The 10250-nt window shown below is 48.0% G+C and overlaps 2 protein-coding genes across 10 annotated transcripts; both read left to right on the top strand.

Annotated features, from left to right (window-relative positions):
* Positions 1–2804: 2804 nt before the first annotated feature.
* Positions 2805–8024, top strand: LOC109760293 (pentatricopeptide repeat-containing protein At4g33990). Of its 9 annotated transcripts, none has more exons than XM_073508107.1 (9): positions 2818–5361; positions 5692–5796; positions 5925–6049; positions 6123–6334; positions 6930–7059; positions 7214–7314; positions 7399–7478; positions 7578–7764; positions 7952–8024. In XM_073508107.1, the coding sequence occupies exon 1, from the start codon at positions 2939–2941 to the stop codon at positions 5018–5020; it is 2082 nt and encodes a 693-aa protein (XP_073364208.1). In that variant the 5' UTR covers positions 2818–2938; the 3' UTR covers positions 5021–5361; positions 5692–5796; positions 5925–6049; positions 6123–6334; positions 6930–7059; positions 7214–7314; positions 7399–7478; positions 7578–7764; positions 7952–8024. The 9 variants fall into 9 exon arrangements, with proteins under 9 accessions (XP_045088646.1, XP_073364208.1, XP_073364209.1 ...); XM_073508108.1 differs by having other exon boundaries at positions 6186–6334; positions 7952–8023; XM_045232711.2 differs by having other exon boundaries at positions 2805–5361; positions 6930–7085; positions 7194–7314; positions 7578–8024.
* LOC120975002 (hydrophobic protein LTI6A) lies at positions 7892–9997 on the top strand. The gene is made up of 4 exons (XM_040401768.3): positions 7892–8023; positions 8669–9139; positions 9280–9397; positions 9722–9997. The coding sequence occupies exons 2-3, from the start codon at positions 9050–9052 to the stop codon at positions 9361–9363; spliced, it is 174 nt and encodes a 57-aa protein (XP_040257702.1). The 5' UTR covers positions 7892–8023; positions 8669–9049; the 3' UTR covers positions 9364–9397; positions 9722–9997.
* Positions 9998–10250: the final 253 nt, after the last annotated feature.

The raw sequence follows: 10250 nt of genomic DNA, 5'->3' as shown, positions 1-10250 counted from the left end.
GTTCCCATTTAATAATAATATAGGTTTGCATTTTCATGAAATGTCCGAGGTTTTACAAAGTATTTACAATTAAAAAAAGGTACGTGTTTTAAAAATACTCACTTTTCTAAAAAAACATATTTTGAAGTTTCAAAAACCGGTCTCTAATTTCTCGCTGTTGATGGTTTCTTAATGTTGTCGTTCCATTTGGGACACGTAATCTACTCATGTCAACTGGTTAGTGGGGAGCGTATGTAAGTGGTCAGGTCCCTAGTTCGTTCTATGGTAACCTCAGTTTTTTTTTTTACTATTTCGTTATTTTTACTGGGCAAAATGGGCTGGGCCAGTTGGGGGTACCCTGTACGAAGAAAAACACAGTTGGGCAGCAGGCATGAACGAAAATCATCATCGGACAAACAAAACAAATAAGAGGGCCACAAACAAAACTTATATGTGACATAGTTATGTCACATCTAAATGTGTCTAGACACATCCTAACAAAAAACTACCACAATTTGTGGAACCGTGCCTACAAACTACCACTTTACAAATTTGTGCCAAAAACTATCACTTTTACACTAACCTTTGACTAAAAACTACCATGTATGAAAAGTGCCCGATTCAACTTGTTTAAACTTGATTATGACAGAGTTGGCCCGCACGTCAAAACTGAAAAAATCAGCACCGTCAAGTCGTTTAAACTCGATTACGTGTGGGACGGCCATGTCGTGCTACTCCGGCGGCACGACCGCATCTGGAGGAGACGACGCGACCTGCAGGCGAGGCGAGCGACCGGGCGGCGGCTTGGCTTGGGGCCTCCCAGCGGCTGGTGAGCATGACATGCCCGTGCGGCCTGTGCGCCAGGGCGGGCGGGCGGCGCGCGCGGTGGCGTGGCTGCTGCTCGCGGTCTACCTGTGGCTCGAGGAGGCCGCAGCAGGGAGAGGCAGTGGGTGCTGCTCGCGGCCAGCCGGCTACCCGCCAGTCGTTGGCACTACTAGAATCGCCCTATACGCCGAGTGCCACGGACACGCTGCCATGTGGGCCACGCTGTAAACTGTCAGCTGCCAATGTGGGCCACGCTGTCCTACTGGTCAGGAGAATTGCCGAGAGCTGCTCTCGGCAAAGATATCGTCATTTTTTTAAAAAAAATTAGCAAGTTATTTAAAACTTTTACTGATAAATGTGACCAGTGGGACCACATGTCAGAAAGAACACACACAAAAAAAGAAAATAGGATGTGGCATATACTTTGCTGAGTGTCGTATGTCGGCTCTTGGTAATGTACGCAGTAACTGACGGAGCCGTCTGTTGCGGACGGGCATGCCACGTGGCTCCTCTTTGTCGTGAGCGGCTCTCGACATCTGCGGAGTTTGCCGTGCGGTGCCTCTTTGCCGTGAGGCAGTGACGGCAAAGAAGGCAGTTCGCCGTGAAGCTGGGTTTGCCGATAGTGACATTCGGCAAAGTTTGCTTTGCCTAGTGTCCGTGTTTTAGCACTCGGCGAAGAGCATTACACCCGGCGTACGTGAAAATTCCAGTAGTGAGGAGAGCTTCGCGTGGACACCGGCGAGGTGTGGCTGCTAGCCACGGCAGACAGCTATGGCTGGCTCGGCCGAATTCGTGCCTGCACGGTTAGATTAGCAGTAATTTGTATATTCATGATTAGATGAGACACTGACCGCTGGGCCCTACATGTCATAATGGTCAATTTAACGGTCAATGCTTACAGGTGGGCCAGCCCTGTCATAATCGAGTTTAATTTCGTCCAAATCAGTCGCTAGTGTTTCTTGTAAAGAATTAGTGCAAAAGTGGTAGTTTTGGGCATAAATTTGTAAAGTGGTAGTTTGTAGGCACGGTTCCATGAATTGTAGTAGTTTTTTGTTAAATACTCTTGCAAAATCAATGGCGTACTACCTGTGTCATCGAAACACGGAGGCGAAAGATTTGCCTCATCAATTAATTAAAAAGAAAATTGCCTAGTTAATTAACGAAAAACCGGGCCAAAACCGAGTGTCATCGAAATATGTTTAAAAGCTCAAAAGGAATGTCTTAATTTTCTGATAGGTTTTCAAGATAGATAGATTCTCGGACGAAAACAAAAGGGAAATTGCACCCAGGACTCATGAACACTGCTTGGATCGCCAAAACTAGCTGTACATACGTTTCAAAAAAAAACTAGTTGTACATTGGAGCAAACAAAACAGTATGCGTGTCCATCCAGATTCTAGTATCGTCCGAAATCTAATTTGCATCTTTTGGATTACAACAAGCTATGCCAATTATCAGGAAGATCGAAGGCAGGGTCACCAAAGCGTAGCTAATAAGATAGGTGCTAATTTCATCCGGGGTGCCCTTGAGTTTCCGTATAATGTGAAAGACGGCGCCAGCCTCCAGAAAGAGATAGCCAAAGAAGGATATCGCCTGCCGTAAAAGAGAAGATGGGCATGAATTAGAGACAGGCTATTCGGAAATTTGCATACGCTGCAGGTAAATTTGCACACACCCTGTTGTAGCCCTTCATGGAAGCCGCCTCCTCCTGCTCCTCAGCCGTTCTAGCGCGGCGCTCTCTTCGCCGCCGCCGACGGTCTTCGTCCGCGGCGATGTCAATGGCGGAGTGCTGGTTTTCCATGTCGCCGGCCGGAGAAGATCTGATCGAGGCGAGTATCAGTTCGAACGAACGAGTGCCGTGCCAATGGCGATGGATATATTGCTCTAAACCTGCGTCCTCCTGCGTGTTTATATACGGCTGAATCCTTGTCAAATTATTGGACCTTCCATAGATTAGTCTTAACAAAATTTTAGCCTTCCATACCGTACGTATGTGTAGTAGTCCGCATTTCTGAAAACAAACCCGAGCCTTCCCCACAATATGTGAACCTCCTACGGTATCCGATGGAGTAAAAGCTTAACGGAGGGCTTCTGGGCTCAGACCACGCGCGGTGCCGGCCGGAGGCTCCCCTCGATGCTCTTCTCCGCCGTCGGGCACGGGCTCAAACGGCGGCTCCGTTCTCCTGCCTCGCCAGCGAAGGCTCCCGCTTCCCCTTCCGCCGCCCATCGCCGCGGCTCTCACGCGGACGCCTCGCCCGCCTCACACGCGTCGCTGCTCCTCCGGCTCCGATTGGGCCCCGCCCTCGCCGAGGCCCGGCTGCTGCACGCCGCAGTGCTCGTCGGCGGCCATCGCCACGGCGCGGTCCTCTCCGCTCAGCTGGTGCAAGTGTACGCTAGGCTCGGGCAGATCGAGCACGCGCTTCGCCTGCTCGACGGAATGCCCATGAGGAACTCCTTCGCGTGGAACGCCGCGATCAAGGGCCTCGTCGACGCCGGACGGTTCTCCGAGGCGCTGGAGACGTACTGGGCGATGGTCGACGATGGCTCGGTTGCGGCGGATGCTTTCACGTACCCGCCCGTCATCAAGGCATGTGCCGCGCTCGGAGCGGTTGAGCAGGGCCGGATGATAAGAGAGCATATGGAGGCAGGCGTTGCTCGTGACGACGCGAAGCCCAATGTGTTTGTGCAGTGCGCGCTCGTGGACATGTTTGCCAAGTGTGGGTGTTTGGGCGAGGCGAGGAGTGTGTTCGAGAGCATGCAGCAAAGGGATGTGGCCGCGTGGACTGCGATGATTGGAGGAGCTGTGCATGCAGGAGATTGGCTCAATGCGATGAGTTTGTTCAATAGGATGAGATCAGAAGGGTTCTCGGCTGATTCGGTGATCATTGCCACTGTCATTCCAGCATGTGGCAGGGTGAAAGAGTTGCGAGCTGGAACGGCGTTGCATGGATGCGCGGTAAGATGTGGAGTTGCTGATGATAACTCTGTTTCAAATGCTCTGGTTGATATGTACTGCAAGTGTGGCTGTCTGGAGATGGCTGATTACTTGTTCCGTTCTATCGATTTCAAGGATGTCGTCTCTTGGAGTACATTGATTGCGGGGTATTCGCAGAACGGGATGTATGATGCGAGTGTCAGTTTGTTTACTGAAATGGTTGCTTCAGGGTTAAAACCAAATTCCAATACCATGGCAAGTATACTTCCGAGTCTTTCTGGCCTGAAATTATTCAGGCATGGAAAAGAGGTCCATGGCTTCTCCTTAAGACATGGACTTGAACAGAGCAAGTTTCTAGGGAGCGCATTTATTGACTTCTACAGTAGACAAGGATTCATAAGGGAGGCAGGAACCGTATTTGAGCTCATTCCAAAGAAAGATTTGGTCATATGGAATTCAGTGGTTGCAGCGTATGGTGTGAATGGGGATACAGATTCTGCACTGTGTGCATTTAGGGCGCTGCAGAAAGTAGGATTTAAACCTGATCATGTGACTGTTATTTCAGTTCTTCCAGTATGCAATCACCATTCCAGGCTCATCCAGGGTAAGGCACTACATGCTTATGTCGTTAGGCATGATATGAGTTCTATCTGCTCAGTCAGTAACGCACTTATAGATATGTACTGCAAATGCTGTTGCCTAGAAAAGGGCAAGGATATTTTTCAGCTGATGACAGAGCGAGATACTGCTACATATAACACATTGATTTCTTCTTTGGGAAAGCATGGCCACGAAGATCAAGCCATAATGGTATTTGATCAAATGAAGAGAGATGGAATTGCTCCTGACAAAGTCACTTTTGTGGCTCTACTATCTTGTTGCAGTCATGCAGGCCTTACTGAGAAGGGCTTGCACTTTTACAATTCCATGTTACAAGACTACAACATTTCCCCAGATAAGGAGCATTACTCATGTGTTGTTGATCTTTACAGCAGATCTGGGAAAATTGACGATGCTTGGAAGTTCATTTCAAGTTTGCGGGAAGGGGCAGAAATAGATGTTCTTGGATGCCTCTTGGGGGCTTGCAGAGTGCATAACAGAATGGACATTGCTGAGCTAGTTGCAAACAGAATATTTGAGAAGAACCCCAGTGATCCTGGCTATCATATTTTGCTGTCCAATATGTATGCTGATGCTGGAATGTGGTCTGATGTGACGAAGATCAGAACCATAATAGAAGAGAGGAGTTTGAAGAATATAACAGGAAACAGTTTGTTTTAAGTTGATCGGACCCTAAGTTGTGGATCGCATATATTAATCAGTCTTTTACTAAACCAAGAGAAGCACTAACGGTTTGGTTAGGAAAATACACCTGAATAGGCGTTCCAAAAATGTCAGGCTGTCATCTATACTGCCAATATTCAGAACTTGAGGAAAAACCTTATGGTTAAATTTGTCCCATGTGATGGATATAGAATACAAGTTTATAACTGCTGATGTGCACAGATAATGTCGAGCCTGTGGGAACGTATGTCAGAGAAACAGCTACTGTCTTCAGCAAGCTCTTAGAAGATTTTCTTCATAGAAACAATTCCATATCTGTGGATACAGGCGAATAAAAGGTGAACTGGAGAATATTTAGTGCATTGTACTTCTTTGGACTCATTAGTGCATTGCTGCATCGTACCTGCAGTCTTATGCACCTTTTGCTAGTTATTGTGTAGTTATAACTGAATAAACAGAGGCTGTGCTAATTTGTTTAAGGTTAGAACTTCACATTTCATTCTCTTTGACTAGAATCAGGATTTATATAGAACATGTTGAATGTCTTCATTTCACAGGCCTGTTTTGGTATGCAAACTATTTTTTCTGGATTGCTTAGTACCCTGATCCTTATTGTTCTGTTGGCAACCTGATCTGTTCTTATGCACATTTTCTTTGGTAATTAGCAGGATTGTTTTCATGACTTCACCAAGTACTCTGTTACTATAATGTACAGCTAATGGCATGATAAATCATTATAAGGGAACAAAACAAAATGATACTTCTGAGCTCAGGTGATTTCCAGAGTTGCAGCGCAGTCAGACTTCTTACTTTTGTACTTGTGTCGCAGGCAATCGCAGTTCCCGATCTACTAATCTGAAGTTCTTTTTATGTGACACCCAATGTTTTTTTTTTCATGTAGTGTTCGGAAGAAACATCAACAGCCCAGTCCAAGTTTGACGTCCAGAACTCCAGATGTCGATGTTTCATAAGAAAATATGGGGCTATGCATATTGGATTCTGAGGGCAAAATCAGAAGCCCTTCCGGTAACTATCTGAATTAACAAATGATCCTTTAAAATATCAGTTTTACCATGATTCTGAAGCTTGTTCACCACAGACGCGGCAACTAGATCGGGCGACACATAGGCCAGGCATCTAAATGTAGCCTCTCTCGTCACAGGGTTCAGCATACTACAAAGCATGCTCGTGCTTAAATCTCTTCACCTATTGCTATCATACAGCAGCGACAATGTTTCCATCAAATAGCGCCAAAGGCAGAAAGAATAAAGTGGATTACGTAAAGCAATCAGATTTCTCTTCTGATTCAAGGTATGACCACATACACACAAGGATGATCAATCAGTGGAATTGTTGAGCCTAGGCAAAAGAGTGGGTTCACCGCATGTCTACATCAGATAGTGGATTCCCTGCCTATCTGATTGTTGCTGCTGTCTGAAGTATATGCAGAGGACAGCAAGTTGGCCTATTATTACAGCTTTTGTTAGATCCATTCTGTTTCCAGGAATTGGTGGGACAAGAGGCTGCTAACTTACTGACTTTTATGTCCGTGGCGGCGATGCATTGACATACTTCCTATCGTTTCTTACTTTTGAAAGCAGAAACGTCGCTGTTTGATCTTATTACTTGTTTCTGGAGAGTTGTACTCCCACTGTAAAGAAATATAAGAGTGTTTCGCTACTTTAGTGATCTAAACACTCCTATATTTCTTTACGGAGGGAGTATCTTGTATGACCCCACTGTTCAAGTAGAGCTTCTGTGACTTTTCATCTCTTGAAGTGATTTCGTGGATCAACTAGTGTTGTCTTCGAGGACTAAGCAGGCGAAATCACTGTGTTTTCCACTGCTGTTGTTTTTATCGCCATTTGTTAATTTATTTAGTTCCTTATGGTGTAAGGTTTGACAGGTTGACCTGCAAGATCCAAGAGAGAAATGAAAGCAACTGGGCATCGTTATCCTATCCAGGTCACATCTGCACACCAACTCCGAAAGTTCCAATGGCTGGTATGATTTGGGCCGCCTACCTTCCTGCAACGGTAACCATCTTCCGCCACAGAATCTGGTAGTATTCTCAGTTTTATATACATAGCCGACATTAATTATGATCAACCCTAGACTAGAGGGCTTCAATTTTTATCCTCTGAGGTCAATCATATGTTGCTCTTGGCAGCTGACCCCCAGCATTGCCAGCTGCAGATATACCGGAGGAAGCAATGGAAGCTAGCCAACACATGTTCTGGAGTCTTGATCTGCACATTTTCACAAAAAAACTACAGCTAGTTACTAGACTGGTTAGCATTTGTTTAAGCCTAAGCTCTGATGATCATTGGCTCCCTGAAACATAAACAACCGGCACGTCCTACTCTATTGTGCAGGGCTTCGGGGATGGAGCTTGAATGAGTGGCACGCACATCCATGTGGGCAGGGCAGATGAGGACGATCTCCTGATTATGAGGTGCCGACCCACGCCCTCTCTTCACGCTGCGGCCACCGACGCTGCTTGAATTCACTCATGCTCATGCTCATGAATTGCTTGGCTGTCCTATTTCACCAGTGAGGGTTGAGGTGCTGCTGCAAGAAAGAGGCTTGGACGTTTGCCTGATCTGATGATTCACTGGCTCATGATTTGGACTTGTGCAGCACATTGGCGCTGGGGAGCCCAGTTTCTGCAGTAGGGGTCTGGCCTGGCCCCATTCATGGGCGATGGCTTGGTGTGCAGCAGGAGCAGGAGCAGGAGCAGGGTATGCACATGCCCCCAGCCAAGACCACTTCGGCATTTGAAATCATCCGGCGAGATGTTGAGTTGTGCTACTAGCTCAACTCCATATCGTGTTGATTCGATCCTACGCTGGCTGCACTGTAAACACCATCATATTCAAATGTCAACTGATGATTACTGCTAAAAGCAACACCGTTTCTGTCTTTCAGCCCTGCAGGCGAGGCACCAAAGACTTTTGAGTTAGAGAACATGCAAGAGGCATCAATAAATCGATCTTCCAGGTATGCATTTTACTTTACTTGTTATTCCAACCGTCCTCTAGATCCATGAGAACATGCCACGGAATAAACAGCCCTCGGTCGTCTCTGATCCCGCGCGTAGCTCTCTCTGGTCATAATGCGATCTTAGCTAAGCTCAGTTGTCATATTCGTTACGTTACACCAACGAAAGAAAGGCGTCTAACAAGTGGTCTCCAATGTTGGTAGCCCGGCCTCAGAGCTCTTGCATCATTGATTGAGCTTCAGACCATTCTGGAGGGAACAGGCCATGGATGGACCCCTGCTAGCTGTTACTACTACAACTACGTAATGGCGCGATCGCACTAAACACTAAGAACTAATAATGTCCCGTCAGTCCAAAAGAGATCTTGCCGGTGCACCCACCCCGGATGCCTGCTCTACTCTGTGGCATGATGGGGGGCTTTTCGTGCGTCCGGTAGACGTTGCTGTCATGCCAACTTCGTTCCGTTTCAAAGGCGAACAGGGTGGTGGGTTGTTTACCATTGTCGCCCCTTGTTTCCCGCTTCGATTTCTTGGAAGTGCATGGCGACGTCGTTTCTTGAGCAGTCAAATTTGGCTGAGAGGGTAGCACGCGGAGCGAGTCCAGATAACCTTCAACGTTAAGTTCACAAAGGCGCGTGCATGCAGGGAAAGCGGGCACGGAGCCACGCGGGTCGGCGCCGGCCGTTGGAGCCGAACCAACAGCGAAGCGGGCGCGCGACCGCACGAGGGCACCGCCGTAGCATCCGATTCTTCCCACATGATCCGACCCCCGGCCCCTGCTGGTTCGGCTCGTGGGAGCATCATCCCGCGCCCGCCCGCCCGCACCGCCGCACGAGCCGGGCACGTAACGTAAACCTCGCCAACCGTCGCCTCGTCGTCTTTATAATCTCGGGCTCGTCGTCAGGGCATCGCAGCACCACATCACTCTACTCCACCTACCTGTCTCGCCCTCCTTGTTCACATCATCTCCCTTGGCTTTCCCTTCGACGCTTCGAGAGAGAGGGAGAGAGAGAAGGAACGAGGAAGATGGCGGACGAGGGGACGGCCAACTGCATCGACATCATCCTCGCCATCATCCTGCCGCCGCTCGGCGTCTTCTTCAAGTTCGCCTGCGGGGTGAGCGCCCGACCTAGCTTTGTCCCTGTTCCTGTCCCGTCCTAGCTGCATGTTTTACTTCGTACAGTAGTAGGCTGGCGTGATTCCGTCGACAGCTGGGTAACTGACTGCTGGTGGTGCTGCTGAACGTGGTTTTGCAGATCGAGTTCTGGATCTGCTTGCTGCTCACCTTCTTCGGCTACCTCCCCGGCATCATCTACGCCGTCTGGGTCATCACCAAGTAGGACTGCAGGAGGGGCTCCTCACCTCTGCCTCTAGGTATGCATGCACCGATGCACCTCGGGGGAACTTGTCATGATTCTCGGTTATATTTTCTGTTCAGTAGAGCCTTCTGTAGAATTTACAAAAGCAATTTCTACTGTAAAAAACCTAAACAAATATAGTCCGCCGTATTAAGAGCACAACAAAATGATGCATCCTCCAAGCAAACGAATTTCGCAAATCGAAAAGAGGCAGCCTCTTGTTACTTCCAGTTCCATCTCTGTTCCAGAAACAGAGGAACCATCTTTTTTTTTTGGTTCAGAGAACTGCGAGGAAAATCCTGAACTAACCCCTGCTTGCTCTGCTTCTTCTTTGTGCCAGGTGATCCATGTCGAACTTGTTCTGTGTCTGGTACAAGCCGTTTGTCCGAGACGCGAGCCACGGTTCATGGTGCTGCCTGCCTACATGTGTGTGTTCATGCTGTTGTACATCTGTGTTGTTGTCCGTGCTTGATGATTAGCCTCCTCTCCTGTCACCTTCCCTTCTCCAGTGTAGTGTATCCATCCATCCACTTGTGTTGTTCCTCCGCGCATTTTCGTCGTCCATGTACTTTGAACTTTGATTAATTAATTAATCAATCAATTGATTGGTGGGGAAGTTTTCAGTTGTTCTCGAGCGTTCCTCGCGTAATTCTCGTTCCATCCGATTGGTTTTGTTAGTTGGCGAGTTCCCCGTGCTGTAGCGTTGGATAAGTTTCAAGTTCGTTCAGACGGATGTGACGGAGGATCGGAGGAAATCACGGACGGGGAACCGGTGAGCGTCCGTCACGTTTCGCAGTGGGAGTGGCTGCAGCGCGTTCTCTCTCATCTCTCCACTTTATTTTTCTACTAATAAGTCAAAGATCCTCGTT

This window comes from Aegilops tauschii, chromosome 2, assembly GCF_002575655.3.
Source record: "Aegilops tauschii subsp. strangulata cultivar AL8/78 chromosome 2, Aet v6.0, whole genome shotgun sequence".
NCBI classification, from domain to species: domain Eukaryota; kingdom Viridiplantae; phylum Streptophyta; class Magnoliopsida; order Poales; family Poaceae; genus Aegilops; species Aegilops tauschii.
This window is presented reverse-complemented; position numbering and strand designations above follow the sequence as displayed.

Coding starts and splice junctions, on each gene's coding strand:
- LOC109760293 (XM_045232711.2), top strand. CDS start 2,939: ATGCTCTTCTCCGCCGTCGGGCACGGGCTCAAACGGCGGCTCCGTTCT.
- LOC120975002 (XM_040401768.3), top strand. CDS start 9,050: ATGGCGGACGAGGGGACGGCCAACTGCATCGACATCATCCTCGCCATC. Junction 9,140..9,279: donor TCTTCAAGTTCGCCTGCGGG/GTGAGCGCCCGA, acceptor GTGGTTTTGCAG/ATCGAGTTCTGGATCTGCTT.